Raw genomic sequence first — 21,897 nt, forward strand, 5'->3', positions numbered from 1 at the left:
ATTAAGCTATTACGTGGTTGCACTGTATTGAAAGTATTTTGCATTTGTACCATCTGTGAACTATTGTGAATGTTTCATTTGTTAATCGTTTAGTCGTAGGCGGTCTAGAATTTTTAGAAATAAATAAAATAAATAATTGGGCAATATCAATTACTGGCATGACTTGGCAACAATGGATTTATGCATGCATCTTGCTAAGCACTATTCTTTATAGATGCGTATTTAAATCCTTTAGTGCACCACTGAAAAGGGGCCATGGCCATGGGAGGAGCATGGGCAGATCAGAGATGTTCACTAAAAATGTGCTGTATTATACAATTAGGGTGATCTGTACCCAATCTCCCATTTATAGAACAGCGCTCAGCGCTCATTTTTCTCAGCACCCAAATTTGGGCACCATTTACAGCAGTGGTCTCAAACCCGTGGCCCGCCAGGAACTATTTTGAGGCCTTCGGTATGTTTATCATAACCACAATAGTAAAATAAAACAGTTTCTTGATCATATGTCTCTTTAGCTATAAATGACTTAGCCAAAAGGAAATATTTATAAACTATAAAGAGTTTGACCTCATGCAAAATTGTCATTTCTTTAATAAGACATTAACTATTTTTTTCTGAGGCCCTCCAAGTACCGACAAATCCAAAATGTGGCCCTGCAAAGGCCACAAAGTTGGAGACCACAAAGTTGGAGGCCACAAAAGGGTTAAGTTGGAGACCACTGATTTAGAGCATCTAATCCATAATGGGCAATACACCAAATCTGTTATATTATGACTGAATGTGGTACCATGAGTGTACAACTAACTGTTCTAGAAAGCATGAGCAGTGAGGCCTTGAAAATGGCAAGGACAAATCAAGTGTGAAAATGTAGTATCACATCATACTTTATGAATTTATCATGTTGGGCAGACTGGATGGATCACTTTATCTGCTACCAGATACTGTGTTAAACACATAAGGAAACCAAGACAGGAGTGAGAAACTAACCTACCCCTAAGTCCAAATAAGGATGAAAGACAGTTTCAGTGTTCACAGAGTGCAGGCAGTGTCGCAAACGCATGCAATTTATAAAACACACACTTATATTACACCTGCTCCAGTCACAGCTGTGGCAGCTTTTATGAAGCTATTCTATAAAGATACATAAGCACCCATAAAGCAGCTACAAACTAGGTGACTATAGTACTTGGCCTTCCAACAAAAACAAAAAACTGTGGATACAAAAACAAAAAACTGTGGATACAGTTGTTCTGGAGATAATTTATTATACACTGACACATAAAAACATGAAAATTCAATTAAAAATGTACAATGATAAAAAACACAGTGATAAAAATCCAACCGGACCCTACACGGTCCGTGTTTCGGCTAACACGCCTTCCTCAGTTTGCAAACTCACATATAAAGAATTGGACTGAAAACAGTCTATTGTCTTTAAACAAGTGAGCAAAGAACACCGCAGACAAGCTGAAGTAGCAAAAAAATGCTTCCAACCTATGCAACCTGTGAAATTAACCTCCAGAAACACAAAGCATTGCACTCAAGAACTTTCCTTTTGAGGACAGGGCTGGTTTTAGACATGCTGGGGCCCAGGGCAGAAATTAAGGAGGGGGCCCCTGATCACCTCTCTTCCCTGGCTCCCTTCCTCTAATCTCTTCTCCTGCCATTAATACCACACATAAAAATTACTTTAAACAACTTCTTCACATACAAAGTATAGACAGACCTTTACCAAATACAGAACTGAGAACCTCAAGAAGTTGAACTCAACAAGAGAAATAAAACCAGATATGCACTTTTTATACTAAATACACAGGGGTCCTGGGCCCAGGATATCCTACAATTAGCCACCTCCCTTGCTGGTGAGGTTCCAGAAGCCCTACCAATTGAAGACCACCTCCTCTGGTATGGCAGCCAGAAATCTCCAAGTTCTGCAGCTAGAAGTGTTCCTGAGTTGCCACTAGCAGCAGAGCTTGGAGAGTTCTGGCTAATGGACTGGAGGAAGAGGTCTTTAGCTGACAGAACTTCAGAATTCCTCATCAACTTAGGTATTTATATTTTGCATTTGGGCAAGGGGGAGGGCAGGGAGAAAATTTGGTGCTTACCCATTTTGAGCACCTGTCCTCCTCCTCCCCCCTCCCCCCCATTAGCTATCTGCTAAACCACTGAACATAATACAAAGATCTGTGAAAAACATATCCCAAAGCTAACATATTCCAGTTAATAAATTTAAAATAAAAAGCTTTTTCTACCTTTATTGTCTGGACATTTTATTTTTCCATTATATTCGTTCCATTTTGTCACTTCTGCTTTCCTGTGTCTTCTGATCATTCTCTTTCAAGTGGCTGTGGTCCATATGTGTTTTTTCCTCTCTCCTGTTTAGTTTTATTCCCTCTCTAAACCTGTCTGATATTCTGATCTTTCCTTTTTAGCTCTTCCCGCCCTTTATTTCCCATCTCTCCATTCAAATTTTACCCTTCTCTTTCTTTTCAACTATTTAGTAACTTTCCATCTTCCTTTCTCATGTTCTAGCTCTCCCATTTCCCACCTCACTCCTTTCCCAGCCTCCTGTCTCCTTCTATCTACTCCCCTTTACCACATTTCTACCACTGTATTGACTTCTCTCTCACTCTTGTCATCTCTTCCACATGGCTCCACCATTTCCAGAATCCCTCTCCCTCTCTCCACTCTCATCAGACTATATCTCCCTGTCCCTCTCTCACCATCCCCTAGCATCTTCTTATCCCACCATTTTCCTCCTATGGAGCTATTTCTCTTTCTCTCCCCCCCACCATGGTCCAACATTTCTCCCTCTTTTCTGTTGTTTTTCTCTCCCCTTCTTGATGCTGAGCACCCCTAAATCTAACATTTTTCCCTCCCTCCCTTCCTTCTATCCCAAGGTCCAACTTCTCTCCCTTTCTCTTCCCAACTGCCCTCCCATCCACCATTTCTCCCATTCTCTTCCCAACCATACAACCTCCCATCCTATATCTGTCCCTCTGTCCCCCAGGACCACCATCTCTATCTTTCTCTTCCCAACTGTTTTCCTTCAAGTGTCTCTTTCTCCCTCCTTTCACACCACCCCACGTCCAACTTCTCTCCTTTTCTCTTCTCTCACTCCAGACTAGAGAATGACATGGTGACAAAATTCATCACCGTTCCCGTCCCCGCGGGAAACCATCTTCATGTCATTCTTTAAAGAGAGAGGGAAGAATCAGAGTATGAATGGCCACAACTACTGACCCACAAGCTTTGCTTTGAAGAATGCTGGTGTAGAAGGACTGAGGTTGAAATAGACACTAGAAAATGACATGGGATTATTTCCCGCGGTTATCCGCGGGGATGGGAACGGTGATAAATTTTGTCACCGTGTCATTCTCTACTCCAGACCACTGCCCACCATCTTTCAAAATCTCCTGATTCCGAGCCACACAAGTTCTTTCCCTTCATCTCTCCCCACCCCCAGTCTGGCACTTCTTTAAACCCCTCCCCTGTTCTACTTTTAAAAAGGCAAGCTGGTCCAGAGGACTTCCTTGGGCCGGCATGCCTTTCCCATTCTTTCAGCACTGGTCCAACGTCACCCTCACCTTCTTGTCCCACTGACAAATTGACCATGGCAGTGATTCTGAAGCACTGCCTGAGGCCTCTTCTGTGCTTTCCTTCTGCTGTGATCCGCCCAAGAGAAAACAGGAAGTTGCGTAATTGGGGGCAGCCCATGGCAGAAGGAAAGCATGGAGGATGCCGTGAGCAGCGCTTCAGAATCACTGCCACTGTTTTGTCTGGAGGACAGGGAAGGCGAGGATGACATTGGACTGGCACTGAAAGGAGGAGAAAGGTATGCCAGCCCACATATAACCCCCAGAGTTGTGGGACCTAGGGCAGTTCCCCTGTTTGAGGAACAGAAAATCATTTGGACAGCAAGCTGAAGCTTGGGTTAAAAAGAAAAAAACTCATTTTGAATTATGCCTTCCTCATTTTAAAAATCACCGCAATGACTCACCTAAAAGAGAATGTGTCTCCCCAGAACATAGACTATTGCTATTCTGAAATAAACTAGTAATGTCTTCTCATATGGGACCAATATTACCACCATGAATTATCAAGTCTTTAAGGATTTATTTTCTTCTTCAGAATAGCAGGTTAGAATAATGATAAGGGCCCTATAACCCCACAGTACTTAAGCCAATATAGGATTCTAGCTCTTTGAAAACCAAGCCCTTTCAGGTTTATAATGTGTGGTTAATCTGTGGCTATTTCTGGGAAAAGCTGATCCAAAATTTTAAGAATGGACAGTTTTTCGTGTCATGCATTCATAAGCAGTCTGGCCAAGTTACATGTTTGAACTTCCTGTAATTTTCTTTTATTTTCTTACATAAAAGGATGGGGTTTGACAGTTGTATTACAAATTGTTTGCTCTAACCCATTGCCCCAGGTGCACTGGATAGATTGCGAGCCTGCTGGGACAGACAGGGAAAAATGCTTGAATACCTGAATAAATTCATGTAAACCATTCTGCGCTCCCTTGGGAGAATGGTATAGAAAATTAAATAAATAGAATTCTTTAAAACCTCATTTTTTGTTTCTGGTGACTTTAGCAGTCATTTTTTCCCCTCCAGATGGCGACATTTGTGCATTTTTCATTAAGCATCATAAAGTTTTGCTGTTACTATTTCCGTTTTATTTATAAAAAATACTACAGTTCTGTTGCACTCAAAAGGAAAAAAATATTACAAAAGAGTCACCAAATCGTCATTGAATGTAAGGAACATTACATATCCAGACAGCAGCATCAGCATCTGATTATCTAGTGAAACAGAGTAATAAGGTCGTGCAATAAAGGTTCTCCCATTCTTGCTACAGAATAAATTTTGCTCATGGCTCCTTTTACCTCCAGAACAAAGCAAACCAAACAAACTGGAAACAAACCCTCACAGGAATAGACAACAAAACCAAGAAAGTAGGGACAAGTCTGAAAAAAAAAAAAATCAATCCAGGTTGTGCAAATTAGACACTGATAAACAAAGTCTTCACTTAAATTATTAGTGTCTAATTTGCATTCTGGGTTGATTTTTTGGGGGGACCTGTCCCCACTTTCTTGGTTTTGTCATTTTACCTCCAGCACAGCTGCACGCATCAGAATACAACTGTGTTTGTACAGCAGAAATGTTACATTATGATGCACAAAACTCACCTTCTATTTCTGAATCACTGTCATGCAATGAAGGGATGTTAATCAGGGTCTGTTTAGTATCTCGTTTGATGACCAACTGAAGCTTCCCCTGTGATTTCTCAATCAGTTTTCGGGCATCAGTTAGAGACATGTTTTCTGTCACAGTACCATTGATCTGTTATATAAACACATGCACACATAATGCATGGTAGAGACTAACAGAGCCACAATAATGGTATTTATGGGATTTTCAAAAGTATACCGAAAGAGCTTAAACTATATGGATCTTCATGAACCTGCACCCTTTGATCAAAATACAAACATTAATTTTTGGAAGGACAAGCAGTATGACAAACATAAATATCCCATCCATCAAAGATGTACTGCACAACTGCTCTACAAATGCCCATACTTGAAGTAGACCCTAAATGGGCAACTGTTGTTAACTTGGACCAAAGCTTAGATGTACAGAGACTTGTATTGGAGGAGTTTCTCCTGCCTGAAGATAACAGAATCATATACTGTTCTTTTCTGACATGTTAAGCGTATTTAGATAGTAAAGCCAAACCTTTTATAACCTATGGTATGGGTTAGGTTCAAAAGGGACCTGGGTTAGCTATGCAAGGACCTCACTGAGGTCACCATAGGTGTATGGGATGTTGAATAGGTGGCTTGATATGGAGGAGCTCTTTGATTAATCTAGCAACTAAGGAATGGGAATGGTTGAATATTATGGTTCTATTGATTAGACCACCAATCGCAAGATGCTTATTGATGTGGTTTGAATTATGTAGCTTATGATTGGTGGGTAGGTCCAACAACTTCTAGAGATTGTTGATGGGCACGATTATATCATAGCATTTGCAGTTAATGAGATACGATTTTAAGGCTGAGCAGAGAACTTTAGTAAAGACTTCAACTACCATATTTAAGGTTGTGACATCCAGGCTCAACATAGTATGATGAGGAAGGTATGGTACCCACAGAAGGTACAGAAAAGAAGTCCCACCTATTTACTAGAGACCTCATGGAGCTCCCTCAAATCCCCAAGTTCCCATCCCATACACTTCCCTTGGACAAAAAGGGTTTCCGAAAGTCCACTAGCTCAAGGAATGTAGGGCCTCCCTTTAGATGTAACTATCCCAAGGAACCTAGAGGGCCAAAGAAAGAGCCTTTGAAGTGCAGAATCCGGGAAAGGGAACCGGAATGCAAAGAGAAGCTTATCCAGGGGAAGGAGGAGGATGAGATGATGTGGGAACACCCCAGTGAGGAACATGAAACACCCATGGAGGTAGGGAAGGGAGAGAATCAGGAATGGTTCACGGAAATCGAACTATAATCTAGGAGTCACAATCCAAAGAGGAAAGGGAGAATGAGGAGGAAAACTTTTCAACTGTTCTGTGAAGGTGGTGAATCTCTCCCTTTGGACTCCATGCTTGGATGATCAGTTTTCATATTATAAAAGTGTCCAGCCTGGTTCTGGCCAAACCCTGTTTGCCTCGGGGTGAATTTGTGAACTAAATCTACATAAGAGACTAATCTGCATAATTAGCCAACTAGTTGTTTTGATATAAAAAGAGTACTAGTGAAGCGTTATCCTGGGAATTATAAAGTTAGGCTGTTTATTTGATAGCCTGATCATTTTTGGCTTCCTCTCACTCTGAGACCTTCTGTTCTGGTTTATGCTGAGGGATGGGTAACCCTTGGAGGGACCTCAGAAGTAAAAACATTGGAGTACAGAATTGGTGCAACCATCCAGAGAATACCTCACTGATTTGGAGGATGTTGCTGTGACAATAGACAAAGAGAATGATGAATCTTGGCTTTCTTGAAGGCTGTCTCTCGAACTGCAAAGTGATGGGAAAGTTGTGAGAGAAGGTATACCGAAGTGCTGCTTGAACCTTATATTTGAGGTTTAAACTCTTGGATACTTCTGGAATCAATAGAAGTGTTTGCCAAATTTTTGGTTCTACCTCTTGGAATATTTCATTGACTAGCAAAGCTAAAGCTTCCCAAGGCACATTCATTGATTGCAGGATACTGTTAAAATCCTGCTTGTTTTGAGCAGCTGATTGGCAGGTCAAGAGCCTTTTTAAGAATTTAGAGTAGGAGGATTGTTTAGCATGCTCCTCAGATTGCAACCCCTAAGGTAGGCTCTCTCTTTGTCAAGGGCAATGTCTCCTCATACCAAAATGCTCAATTCACTTGATTCAAGCAGGCTAGCAAGTCTTGAAATTTGTGATATTGTACCAGAAGGATCCTGGAGTATCTGGCAGGGGACTTTCATGACTGATGTCAGCAAGCACTAGCAAAGAGATATAATTGTCAACATCCAAATTGGTATAATGTTGAGACACAGGTTCAGCAGGTGAAACTATTGGAGATGAGGAGATATTCTGGACTAGAGCTATAATCTATTGTACAATTTCTATAAGAGCTGCAGGACTGTGGTGGTAGTGTTCTCTAGAAGCAGAAAGGGCTCCTATGTTGCACAGCTTTGGCTCTTGAGGTGGTTTTCTGTGGCAAATGACATTTGGCAGGTGGTATATGGGCCTCCCTGGTACCCTCTGCAGAAATATGTTTAGAGACAGTGGTGGCTGAGTCTCCTGCCCTTTTAAAGATTGTGACAGTCCTAACTGGCTCTACTTTTAAGAAATGGTTTGTCTTGAGAGACTTTTTTCACATTTGGATTTGCACAGCTCTTGCCTGGGACTTTGCCAGTGTATTAAGTGGATCAAGTACCTGGGGTAGGGGAGGAGGTTTGGAGCAGTAGAAGAACATCTCCCCTGCATATTACTGGTTTTAAGCATTTCTCCTTCCTGTAGTAAAGTTTGCTGTATGAGAGAGTGGCCTGCAAGTCGGTAGCCTTAACTGCTGCTTCAGCCACACAGTTCAGACCCCTCAAGGAGAATGACAACTTGACTTCTGCCCTCTTTTGCTGTAAATGCTTGGTAAATGGAGTTCTGAAATTAGATATTGCTTTTTTTTTTTTTTTTTCCCCCCTTAAGAAATCATTTTGAAAATACATCCAGCATGGTTGCACAGATAAAAGACCAACTCAAGAGGCAGCTCAGGGATGGTGTGGAAAAGGCCAGATTCTGAACATTGTGGAGAGCTAAAAGGCTTGCACTGCAATGCTCAGGGTGACATCACTTGTTCCTACTCGTCTGTGGAGAAAACAGGAATCACTTGATAATGGCATTGGTGTAGTCACTGGAGGGCTAGAGGACACTTGAATGTGCAGTATTCCTCTGACTGTACAATAATACATTTACTGACCAAGCATCACGATGTTCCATTTTGAAAGACAGCTGTAACAGAATTTAAGTTCTGCGCAGTGATACTGAAGATATATATATTTTCAGAACCATTTCTAAATATTAAATTAAGATACCAAGGGACATGGGGTATTTTTCTTTCATATCAGCCTTTTATACAAGTAACAGTAGAAGGCAACACACACATCTACCACCATCAACATTTCCTGAAAGTTGTTAATATTTTAGTAAAACTACTTATTGAATAAAAGCAGCTTTTGGGAAGCAGAGAATACTATGAAATAAACATGTTGAACCACAGCGGAACGCGACCTAGGGGTGATCATTAGTGAGGACATGAAGGTTGCCAATCAAGTGGAGAAGGCTTCCTCCAGAGCAAGACAAATGATGGGGTGTATCCGCAGAGGTTTCGTCAGCAGGAGACCTGAAGTTATGATGCCATTGTACAGAGCCATGGTGAGGCCTCACTTGGAGTACTGTGTTCAGTTTTGGAGACCACACTACCGAAAGGACGTGCTGAGGATCGAGTCGGTTCAGCGAACGGCCACCAGGATGGTCTTGGGGCTCAAGGATCTCACGTATGAAGAAAGATTTAAAAAATTGCGGCTGTACTCACTTGAGGAAAGAAGAGAACGGGGAGATATGATTGAAACATATAAGTACATCACGGGACGCATCGAGTCAGAAGATGATATCTTCTGGCTCATGGGACCCTCAACCACCAGAGGGCATACGCTGAAAATCAGGGGAGGGAAGTTTCATGGCGACTCCAGGAAGTACTTCTTCACCGAAAGAGTAGTGGATCATTGGAACAGACTCCCACTCCAGGTGATAAAGGCCAGCAGCGTGACGGATTTTAAGAGAAAATGGGATACTCACGTGGGATCTTTAAGGGAGTAAATTCAGGGGAGGGGATACTTGGAATGGGCAGACTTGGTGGGCTATAGCCCTTTTCTGCTGCTTTTTTCTATGTTTCTATGTTTCTAACCAACACAGTTAGCATTAAGCAATTTCCAATGAAAAACCACAGTGCTTTAAAACACAATTGCTCCAGATCCCATTGGGCTACAGAGAAATCCCCCCCCCCACTGCATTACCACCATAAACCCACTAAAAACAAGTGAAATAAATTAGAGATATTGAGTAGGTAAGCAATTCATTTCCTAGCCATGCATGAATATATTGCTGAATTGAACACATATAACTGAATCAATATTATATCTTTGCATTAAAATTCAGAGCACTTACCTTTAGAACAATATCACCTTCGTTTAAGTTGCCATCTCTTGTTGCCAGGCCAGTGTCTGACATTTCTTTTACAAAAATCTGACTACCAAGTCGTAGACCATATTCTGCCAGATAGGAAAAAAAAAAGGTTTGAACACTATCAAAGCTCAAAAGGTCTCACGTGTAGTACTGCATTGAGCAGCGATTCAAAGTGCGACAGCTGGTCCGGACGTAGAGAAGGAACACTCAGTCTAAAGCTGAGAACTGGGAGTGAGGAATTTCACAGAGCCCTTAATTATATATATTAAAGCCCTATGCCATTGTAGAAAAATTTATAAATACAAGGTTCCTGTGAGTGTTGCACCAACACAATCAACTTAGTAAGTAGCATCAAGAATTTTACACACTGGGTGACACTTTCCTTCAGAAACAAAATTTTACCATCTATGGAAAAATCATGTCTTACCTGATAATTTTCTTTCCTTTAGATCAGTGGATCCCAACCCTGTCCTGGAGGATGACTAGCCAGTCAGGTTTTCAAGAAAGCCCTAATGAATATGCATGGAACAGATTTGCATGCCTGTCACCGCCATTATATGTAAATCTCTCTCAAGAATATTCATTAGGGCTATACCAAAAGCCCAACTGGCTGATGGGATCCTCTAGGTCAGGTTTGGGAACCATTCCTTTATATCACAGGTGTCAAACTCAAGGCCCGTGGCCAAATCCGGCCTACCTGGTCGTTTTATGCGGCCCGTGGTCCAATGTCCCCAGTTTTACCTTGTGGCCGGCTCCCTCCTCCTCACAGCAGTAATGTGCATGGATACACATCATCCAGAAGCATTCCCTCTGACATTGCAAAGTCAGAGAGAAGGCTTCCAGTTCAGGTGCAGGACGCACAAGGAGCCACTGCACGTGGCTCCGTGCACACTACGGCTGTGAGGAGGAGGGAGCCAGCTACAAGACGACACCGGCCAACTGTCATCATAGTGAAATAGTGACCTGGGGAGACCAAGTGAATTTCCATGAGGTGAGGGCAGGGACCTGGGAGGTCCCAGGTATGACCCCTAAAGCTGGCACCACTCAGTCAAAGCACCCCTCAGTTCCATTGAAGCAGGCCAGTCCAGGAGCTACCCAGAGACCAGGAGCTGGGAGAAACCCATTCATCCATCTGCTGGAGATAAGAGTATACTGGATTACCAGGAGCTAGAGAATGACACGGTGAAAAAATTGGTCCCCGTCACCGCCCCGTCCCCGTCTCACCATCCCCGTCACCGCCCCGTCCCCGTCTCACCATCCCCGTCACCGCCCCGTCCCCGTCTCACCATCCTCTTCACCGCCCCGTCACCGCCACTGCCACCCCATTCACCGCCCCGCCACTGCAATCCCATTCACTTTTCTTTATTTACGTATAAAGGAAACATTCTTTAAAACTTTAAAACTTAGTTAAATATTAGTTAATAACTATACAAAAACAAAACACGCAGAGAAAAAATTAATTAATATAAATTCTCAAAACTGACACATTTTGATCACTAAATTTAAAATAGTTATTTTTCATACAGTTTTTCAATCACTAATCTTCCACCACCCCTGGGGCTAGCAATGCAAAAACAAACACGACATGTACTTTAAATGCTTACAATGTTAGCCTATATGGTAAGTAGACGCGGCCGCTGTACCTAATCGCGGCAAAGATCTCCCTGCCGTGATTAGCATAGTGACCGCGGCTACGGCTGCAAGTCTCCCTTCCCCCCAGCGATCACGGCAGGAGGGCACCCAACCCCTCCTGTAGACCCCCCCAACGGCCCTCCCGACAATCGCAGCAGAAGGGTACCCAACCCCTCCTGCCGGTCCTCCCAATGGCCTCCCCCAAGATCGCCGGCAGGAGGGTACCCAACCCCTCCTGCTGGACCCCCCCCCAACGAACCCTCCCACCCCGGAACCCCCTTAGTCTTACTTTCCAAGTTGGACCGGACGGCTCCTCACACGTATGGCCAGCAGGCTTGCCTCCGTCCAAATGAGGCGGGCCCGCCCCTACCCTGCCCAACCCACAGGATCCTAGGGCCTGATTGGTCTAGGCACCTAAAGCCACTCCCGCTATAGGAGGGGCCTTAGGTGCTTGGGCCAATCAGGCCCTAGGATCCTGTGGGTTAGGCAGGGGAGGGGAGGGGAGGGGCGGGCCCGCCTCATTTGGACGGAGGCAGGCCTGCTGGCCAGACGAGCGAGGAGCTGTCCGGTCCAACTTGGAAAGTAAGACTAAGGGTGGTGTTTCGGGATGGCGGGGTTTGTTGGGGGAGGGACCGGCAGGAGGGGTTGGGCACCCTCCTATTGGCGATATAGGGGGCCGTTGGGGGTGCCGGCAGGAGGGGTTGGGCACCCTCCTACCAGTGAGGGCGATCGTCGGGGGGGGGGGGCGGGTTCTATTGGCAGGAAGGGTTGATCTGACAAATGAGGAGCACGGTGAAAACACAGGTAAATTGCGGTTCCTAGAGGGGGGGACATTGGCCTGCGGGGACAAATCTATTCACCGTTTTTGCGGTCGGTGAAAGGATTTGTCCCCGCGTCTGCGGCGATTTGCTAATGAGGTCACCATAACCCGCAGCCAAACCGCAGCCACGCAGCGATTCGCTGCGGGGATCGCTCCCCGTGTCATTCTCTACCAGGAGCCTTTCCATCCAAGAGAACAGAGTGCAATTCAGTACTCTCTTGCTCCACCTGCTGGTAGATGGACACAACTCACTAGTCTCTGGATTCATCTGCTGCTGACACTAAGGAAACTGGTGATCCAACCATTCCTTCCTTACCCCCATCCATTTTTAATAATCTCCCCATAATAACCCAACCATTGCAGGTTTTTTGTTTTTTTTTTTTGGGGGGGGGGGATAATGGACCTCTGACCACTGCTTTCTATATAAGCCCCATTAATTCCATTAAGATTACCTTCATTTTGTTTTCGTTTTGATAGAAGAACACTTATAGGTTTGTCAGAGTCCTGTCCAGCTGGGGGTATACGCTGGTGACGTGATGGTTCAGGTGAAGGGCTATGGGATTGAAGTCTGTCTTGACTGCGGCTCCTCTGCATTTCCTTCTCATACCTGTAATCAGGAGTAGGTCGTCGACCATAACCTCTATCTGGGCTATAGTCACCACCATAACCACGATCCAATCTCTCATCATGGTCTATGCTCCTGCCATGGCTGTGATCCCGCCTGTGATCACGTTCTAGACTTCCCTCTCTGTTTCTGTTCCTGCCACGACTTTGCTCAGGGCTGTAATTGTGCTCACGGTCATATTGGTCTCTTCTATAACCCCTATCAGGGCTGGGATCCCGACTATGACTTCCACTGTGCCAGTTCCTTTCACCATGACCACTTCTATAGTCATAGCGTACCTCATCATCCATTACGTCAAAGGATCTATTACTGGGAGGAGGCGATGGGCTTCTTCGGAGAGCAGAGATCTGAACTTTTCGTGGTCTTTTTACTACCTGTTTACACAAAATCACAGAACAGATACCTATAAACAATTAAAATATACTTTATATGAATTGTCTTCTGACTTTAGAGCACTCTTGTTATACCAAATGATGGCACTATTCAGATGTTGGTAAATAAAATATCAGTTGATTACATGCCTCACCACAAAAAAAGTCTAACATGAGTTACAGCTATCACAGTTTCATCTTGTGATCGTCATACATTCTACATAACTAGTACCCTATCAAGTAATATACTTATTTTAGCTTTCATAATATTTAAATAACTGTAGAAATCATATCTTTGTAATTAGCTCCAGTTTTGGTTTCCTCCACTTTCCTGGGCAACCCAGGTGCCCTGATTGTTGAGCCATTCTAATACTGTAAAAATCCTGGAGAGTTTCTTCAAATTGAAATTCCCACTTATACATTAATCATTCCCTATTTCACCAACAGCAGAACTCCAACGTACAGGAATCCTCAGAACACCACCAAGTAACTTAACTTCAAGTGGTTTATATCCTCATCAATCCCGCTGGGAGTTAATTGCTACTTATTAATTTTATTTTTACTTTTTAACTTCATTTTCTTTATAGTTATTGTTAGATATACAGGTACTTAGCTTGTTAGTTGTTCATCCCCATTGTTGAAGCATAGATAAGTCAACAGTATTGCTGAAAACAGCAGAAGGCCACCTCTTTCCTCCTTAGAGGCTTAAGTGCATATTTCCTTAAAATTCCCTATGGACAGTTTTGGGGTGGGGGAGCAGTTTGGATATTAATAATAACAGTTTATATACTGCAGGACCGTGAAGTTCTATGTGGTTTACAATGCTTAGAAATGTTACAGATTGAGTGAATAAACAAAGTACAGATTTAGCGACAGGTGATTCTTGCGCTCGGTTGTTAAGGACTAAGATTGAATGGGTTGGTCTCCTAAGTATTTCAGGAATAGATGTGTTTTCAGATGTTTCCTGAATTCTCCATAGGTAGTAGGCACAAGCAATTGTTCAAGGTCTTTACCCCATAACGCTGCTTGATGTGCGAGAAGATGTTGATGATGACTTTTAAATTTACAACCTCTAACTGGTGGAGAAACGAAGTTCAGGTGTGAACTTCGCTTGTGTCTGTTGGGGAAGGTTTTAAATTACTGGTACAAAAAGCTAGAGTGATGGCATTAAAATGCATTCTTCGGCAATGGACACAAAAATCCCCCCTCTTCTGGGAATGGAGGAATAGACTCCACTCTCTCTGCATCATGGAGCTTCAAGGAGTTTGCATGAACGCAGATGGCAGTTTCTCATTGTTTGGGAGGGTTACATTCAATCCTTGTCCCCAAATAGTAAAAGCCAAATTTTAAATGTTTGGGGTGTATTACTGAGGAAATTAGGAACATTAGAGAGGGGCTCTGTTCTTAGTATTATAATGGTACTTGAGGAGTGCTATAAGTTCACAGGCCCTCTTCAATCTTGGATGGCTTCCTTTTTGTTTTGTTATTTGATGGGCAGGGGGTTGAAGAACTGGATTTCAGAATGGTTACGGAAAATTTACATTTCATTTGCTCTCTATATTATATTTTATTATGATGTTCAATAAAAATTTTCAAAACCATAAAATTCTCTAAGGACAAAAAGCCTTTACCAGGGGGGGTTAAAAATAGATAATAAATAAATACAAGTGTGCATGTTTTTACTCTTTTATTTATTAAGATTTATTTACTTTTGAAAAAATTCACTTTCACTTTTCTGCAAAGCAACACGAGAGATTGTTCTTCGTGCTCGGGCTTCAGGACCGATTCTGATCCCCGAAGTTTGGTAATTAATTGTATTTTGCTCATGAGCCAATCCTTAATGCAGGCGTTGTACGCCGAAACATGGCTTGTGCTTGGTCAATAAATAGTCCCTGCTCATCGAGGCCCTTTGTGTTTTTTTGTTTTTTTTTCTGTATTGTGTTTGGTGTGCTCTGGGCTGCTCATGTTATCTACACCATTGGCTTTTGAAGGCAAAACCTTCTTCAGATCAGAAAGATATAGCCTTTGAAAGCTAATCAAAAATGTATTAATCCTATAAAAAAGGTATCATTTTCTTCTCTTTTTGTTACCTTTATAAGTTAACTAACATGGCTACCACACCAATTTATCCAAAACAAACATGTAAAACTAACTGGAAAATACACCCCAAAATCATGTCAAATTTGAGAAAAAAAATCTCAAAACCTATCCAATTTTTTTTTTTGCCTGTGCACATCCCCAGTGGATAACACACCAGCTGTGCTATGGCACCAACAAAACCAAAGCATCTTAAGGGTTCTCTCATTCAGGGGACTGCTAGATCTACTGAAATAGAACTGCATTTGGAAAAGATCTAATATGAAAATACACCACTTTAGATTTGGGGTTCCTTTTATGAAAGTGCACTAAGTGTTTTAGCGCATGCACCAGATTAGCGCGCACTGGCCGAAAATCTACCACCTGCTCAAAAGGAGGCAGTAGCGGCTAGCGCACGGGGCAATTTAGCGCGCGTTAAGGCCCTACCGCAGCTTTCTAGAAGGAGCCCTTGGTTCCTGGGGTTTTTTTTTAGAAATTTATACTTTTCCCCACAAACCCCTTTACCTTCGGATTAAGCAAAAAGTTTTATACTTTCACAGGTGTTACCAAAATTCATATCCGCTTCCTTTGTAGGGAAACCTTACCTAAGATTTAAAGGAACACTATGCTCATTAGTTTGGATAAAATATCACTCTGTGCTGTTCTAAACAGCTCAGGGCTTGCAAACTGAACCCCTTCTTCTGATCCAGATGTAAAATTTAATGGAGAAGTGCAGGAGCCCAACTCCGCACCAAGCAAGGAACCGATGAGTAATAAAACCCAGTCAGGATTCTCATATTTCCAAATCTGGGTTCAAGGCTAGTTACATACAGGTATAAATAAGGGTTTCATTTGTAAGTTTTACACCTAATGCAACAAAGAGCATGAAGTGATTTGCTCAAAGTCAAAAGAAGCATCAGTGGGAGAAAGTGGAGAACCCTGGACTCCCTTGGTTCTAAGCCTGCTGTTCTAACCATTGTTATACTTCCACTCAGTCACCAACAGAATTCTGTAAAAAAAACATCTAAAGTTGTCCTAAAATAGTGGCTCAAAAAATTCATGAGCTCTAGATTTAAAGCTTTCTGGAAGACTATAATAGAATTCTGTCCACATCCCCATAACTATATTCTTCTCTGATCCAGTCCTCTGGTCCTATGCATTACTTTTCATGCTCTAGATAAGCATTCCAACACCAGTAACGGGTCTGGCCCCAGAGGGGTGCAAGACAGCAATGGTCACCCCCATGACACTTGGGGTTTTTTTGGTCATGGTGAATTTCTTAAGGAATTTTTTTTTAATGAGAGACAGGCTCCACTGATATAAGGGTGACCCAAGAAACATTAGTTTATTCAAGGGCCTGGAAGCTCTACCTAATAGCCTGCTGCCAAGTGCTGTCACTTTCTACACAGGCTCCCTTTGAAATAAAGTAGACATCCAGCTCAGACATTAAACTCCCTAGCCTTTTATCTACTTATTTACTTTTCCACTACCAAACCCCAACCTCCCAAAAAAAAAAAAAAAAACCCCATTAAAAAGTTGCTGTAATGTAACAGCCATGATGTTAGACCAAATCTGGTAAAAAAAAAAAAAAATCTCAAAACCATGGACCATCATATGCAATTAAAGAGGCCTGCAACTATGACTGCACCTTCTGCAACCAACACAAGATGAACGTGGTGGCATAGTATGGACCTAGTAAACAGAAGTGGAGTGTGGCATAGTGGTTAGAGCTACAGCCTCAGCACTCTGAGGTTGTGGGTTCAAACCCTGCGCTGCTCCCTGTAACCCCGAGCAAGTCACTTAATCCTCCACTGCTCCAGGTATATTAGATAGATTGTGAGGCACCTGTATGTAAACCGCTTTAAGTGTGATTGTTTTAACTACAAAAAAGCGGTATACAAGTTCTAATCCCTTATCTCTTATCTTCAAAAACATATCATCATCTAGCTAATGTGTCCCATTGTATGGGTTTGAAAGAAAATAGCAAATTAAAATTAGTAGAACATTGCACACTAATTCATGTGTTCTGGCTGCTTGGACTCGTGCTTTATTCAATACTGTTCACAGACAATTGGCATGAATATTCTCATTGTTTGCACAACCAAAGGACTATCAACTTAGAACTGTGAAACTAATTTACTAAGGTTCCACTGATTTCGTATTTATAGAAAATACAAAATGTTTAGTGAATCAGGCTGTGAATCAATTGAATTTTAGCCCCACTGCTTTTGGGAAATAAATGGAACCTAAAAAAAATCTGCAGACATGGACAGTGAGAAACTCACCAATGTGACAGTTTTCCCACATTTTTTCAGCTGCTGAACAGCAAAAGAATGGGACACGTTATCCATATGGGTGCTGTTAACCATCATAACCCGGTCGTTTTCTCTGCAAAAGGACAAAAATATTAAACAAAGGTTTCTTTGCATAGCGATCTGAAACCTTACAACATGGTTTGAGCCCTGGTTGCACACTCAAATTATTAAATTTACTACTTTTAGCATCAAGATATTTTTGGGTAACGGAAGTTTAAACACTGAAATCGCCTGAAAAAAAGAACAGCAAAAATCCAACAGTTCCATCTGCTATCATCGTACGATACTGTATATTCAACATGACTGCTCCCTACTTGCATGACAGAGTACATCAAGGACCAACCTGTAGCTGCAAGTCTTAATTGGCTATAAAGTCTAAATGTACAATGAGTAGTATGATTCAGAACTCTGTTCTTAGGCTAACCAATATTAACCTGATCTTTCTGCAAGCATGAGCCAACATGTTATGTTACTACTTCTATGTTTTGATGTACAGTGCTTTAGAAATGATCAGTAGTAGTAGTAGTAGTAGTATTTCACGCTTATATTCCGCAACTATCTACATAAGTTCTGAGTAGTAATATCTAGTTGAACAATATAACCAGGCGTTACAAAATTAGCAAAGTTAGAATATCATATGTAAATTCACTGCCCCGCCCCCAAGGAAGAGACAAGTTAATCTAATCATGTATTTTTTAATGGGTATAACTTATGGGCAGACTAGATGGACCGTTCGGGTCTTTATCTGCTGTCATTTACTATGTTACTGAGAAACTACAAAAATTAGCAGAGATAGGACGGCATATATAAATTCACAATGGACTGCATTATTCCATCTGAAGTATATAGTTTCCAAAAAAGAAAAATAAAGTTTAAATAGATTTACGAAACAAACTGACAGCTATTTAACATTCTTATCACTATTGGTAACGAATTCCAAGATAAAGTGGCTTGGTATGAAATGGAAGATTTGAATATTCTGTTACTGGCATTCTTTGTTGTAGTAGGAAAACGTAGTGATGATTGATTAACTGCATCATGTTGATAACCTTTGTGAAGAAAAGATATCAAAAAAAATCAATCACATATACAGGGTGCAGTGCTATATAAGATTTTAAAAATGATAGTGACAATAATAATATTGGGGACAGATTAGTCCTTTCTGGTTTTCTAATACTCTACGTAACAACATTCGGGACCCCTGAGGAAGAAGTGTTTCTTCGAAACACGGACCATGTCGGGTCCAGTCCACATGAACATTAGGACCAGCTTTTGGATATAAATATTGTAGCTTACGTACTCATTTTATATATGTGATATATGTTTTTATTGTTGTTGTTGTTGTTTTTACTGGCTTTATTTAATAAATTCCTGGACCTGTACATTTTCCTGCAGTTTTCTGTTGGTTTTTTTCAGTGCAATCATTGTGATGCTTTAGTTCCAAGGCACACCATCTGAAGACTTGGGGCTTACCCCATCTATCTTCATCTTTCTAATACTAAGGAGCAGCTCTGTAAACTTAAGCAGAAATTGGATGCAATTAAAGTATCTTCCATCACTCCACAGAATCATACCAAATTTGCCACCAATGCCTCAAAGAATAAAACAATCCAGAAATAGATGGGTCACAATAGGCTCATGTAGACTGCAACATAGGCACATCTACCCTCACAATTGTTGCCCCTACATAATTATTTTGCTCCATTACAGTACTGCACTGCTCAAGAAAAAAAGAATTGAATATGGAACCAGAACTAGTGAAGGTAACTCAAAAAGACAAGCACCCCTAAAGGAAAAATAAGAAAGCTCAAACCAGAAAATTATTGCTGTTAGAGGATTCCATCATCAGAGGCCTTAACCTTGGAACACAAGTCAAGAAGCCTAAAATAGTGAAATGTCTCTCAGGATTCTCAGCCACCATGGGTACCAAACAAATACTGCCCATAATTAGGGAAGAAACTAAGAATTCTAAAGCTGATGTTATCCACTTCAGAACAAATGACCTAGCCAGCAATACCCCACTTGTAGTGCAGAAAGCTCTTTAGGAGCTGGGGGTGGGGTTAAAACCTTTTGTAAAGACTGAACTTTTTCAGAAGTACTGCCTACATATGAAAAAGGAGAGGAAAGAGTATTAAATACTGAGAACTTCAATAGGTGGTTCAGAGCCTGGTTTCATCAAGAAGGCTTTAAGTACATAGGAGGCTGGGGAAATACATGGAAAAACAAGAGACTATATTGTAATGATGGGCTGCATCTTACCATGGTAGTTATAAGAATTTGCTAAGAAATTCAGGCAATATGTTTCTAAGCATTTAAACTAGAAGGTGGGGGTAGCATATGTATGCAGAACACTTACAGTGGCCATCACCAGCGAAAGACAAGATGTGACAGTACTAAAGATAGCAATGTAATCAACAATATTAGTGATACACTTTTTAGCAAGGCAACAGAAGCGAGACTAAACAAAAAACTAGACAAAAAATGAAATTGCCACTATAAGTAGCTGGAAAGCAATGACCACAAACACTCGCAGTTTACGCAACAAAAATCATGACCTTGGATATTGTAGTGATCACACAGACACAGTTTCAGTGATTCCCATGGATGGGACACAAACATACTAGGCTATAATCTTTTTAGGAAGGACAGAGATGGTTGAAAAGGTGGAAGAGTAGCTCTCTATGTAAAGACCAATATCCAAACGACTGAAATGCAGAGGGCCTGGGAAAAGAAAGAAGTGATATGGATCGCTTTGAAAAGAGAAGATGGAACTTCTATCTATGTGGGTGTTGTCTACAGACCTCTGACTCAATCGCAGTAAATTGATAAAAAATCTTATTGCTGATATCCAAAAGTTGGGAAAGTAAGGAGAGGTGCTATTGCTGGTTGATTTCAACCTGCTGGATGCGGATTAGAAAGTTCTGTCTTATTTATTATCAACAACTTGTGTTTCTTTCCCCATTTTTTCCTTTTGTTTAATATGTTTTGTTAGGTTAGTCTTATTCGCTTGTTTTGTTTCCCCCAGAAATTTGTAATTTTACTGTTTTGTACATCGCTTAGAATTTTGAATAAGCGATTAATCAAATTTATAATAAACTTGAAACTTCAAGATGCATACCAAAATTCAGGATAAGATCCTTTTTCCATCCATCTTTTATGGTTAAAGAGAACTGCTTTTAAGAAGCAACCCCTCCCATCCCTCCATATTCGCCCACTTCCTTCCCCTTCTTACCTCCCTTTTATTTTTATTTTGACTTTGATTTAATTTGGAATCTTCCCCTTCCCCAGTATCTATTGTATCAACTTTGTCTGTATCTCTGTCTTTGTCCTATCATTATGTTGCCCTATTTTACTTTTTTTTAATTATTATTTCTTTTTAAAACTCCAATTTTAGCAATCGTAAATCGTCCAGATATTTGTTTGATGGTCGGTGTATCAAACTGTAAATAAACTTGGAAACTTGCCTCTGCTCAGACAAATGGTGACAGAACAGATGAAGGAAAAAGCGATACTGGATCTGGAGCTCACAAATGGGGAAAGTCTCTCTATTGTCCAAGTAGGTGCTTACCTAAGCAGTAGCAATCATCAAATGGTTTGGTCTGATATAAGACTAAAGTGGAGGGCAACCACACAAAACTCAAAGTCCTGGATTTCAAACATGTGGACTTTAGTAAAATAAAATACACTTCTCCCTCCATATTTGCTGTGCTAGGGTATTAACAGACCCGCGAAAACAGAAAAAACACAAATAATTTTTTCATATGTTATTTGCTGTTTTCTATTAAAAACCATCGTGAATATGGTGAAACCGCAAATAATATGGTGGGAGATCTGGCCTGTTCCTGAAGGAGAGGCAAAACATGGTGAAGAAAGTGCTGGGAATCAGCGATTTCTCTATGCAAGCTGACGTGATGGGGGGAGGAGCCCAGCAAGCTAAACACCGCAAATAATCAAAACCGTGAATGCTGAAACCGCAAATACGGAGGGAGAAGTGTAGTATCTTAAGAAAGAGCTAACAGGATGGGATGACATAAGAAAAGTGGAACACGGTGGTCCAATCTGAAAGGAGCAATAAAAATGGCTACTGACCTTTTATGTGAGGAAAATAAACAAAAGAAAAAGGAAACCTGTATGGTTCTCCAAACTAGTGGCGGAGAAAATAAAGGCAAAAGAGTTGGCATTTATGAATTATAAAAATACTCAAGTAGAGAAGCACAGAAAGGAATACGGAATGAAAATGAAAGAAGCCATTAGAGAGATAAGTCTGGCGAAAGTGCAAGCGGAAAAGCAAATGGCTAGAAATATAATAAAGGGTGGCAAAAATTTTTTCAGTTATATTAGTGA

At 41.4% G+C, this 21,897-nt stretch overlaps 1 protein-coding gene across 5 annotated transcripts in view; it reads right to left on the bottom strand.

The window, feature by feature from the left end:
- Window positions 1–21,897, bottom strand: part of TJP2 (tight junction protein 2) — a 161,247-nt gene that overhangs the window by 90,152 nt on the left and 49,198 nt on the right. For 4 of the 5 annotated variants that reach the window (XM_033924801.1, XM_033924794.1, XM_033924809.1 and 1 more), the window contains exons 4-7: window positions 17,524–17,626; window positions 12,619–13,165; window positions 9,697–9,800; window positions 5,192–5,345 (exon numbers count right to left, since the gene is read on the bottom strand). In XM_033924801.1, coding sequence (XP_033780692.1) covers window positions 5,192–5,345; window positions 9,697–9,800; window positions 12,619–13,165; window positions 17,524–17,626 — 908 coding nt within the window. The remainder of the gene's footprint in view (window positions 1–5,191; window positions 5,346–9,696; window positions 9,801–12,618; window positions 13,166–17,523; window positions 17,627–21,897) is intronic. The other variant, XM_033924824.1, reaches the window with a different exon arrangement.

This window comes from Geotrypetes seraphini, chromosome 1, assembly GCF_902459505.1.
Source record: "Geotrypetes seraphini chromosome 1, aGeoSer1.1, whole genome shotgun sequence".
In the NCBI taxonomy this organism is placed as follows: Eukaryota; Metazoa; Chordata; class Amphibia; order Gymnophiona; family Dermophiidae; genus Geotrypetes; species Geotrypetes seraphini.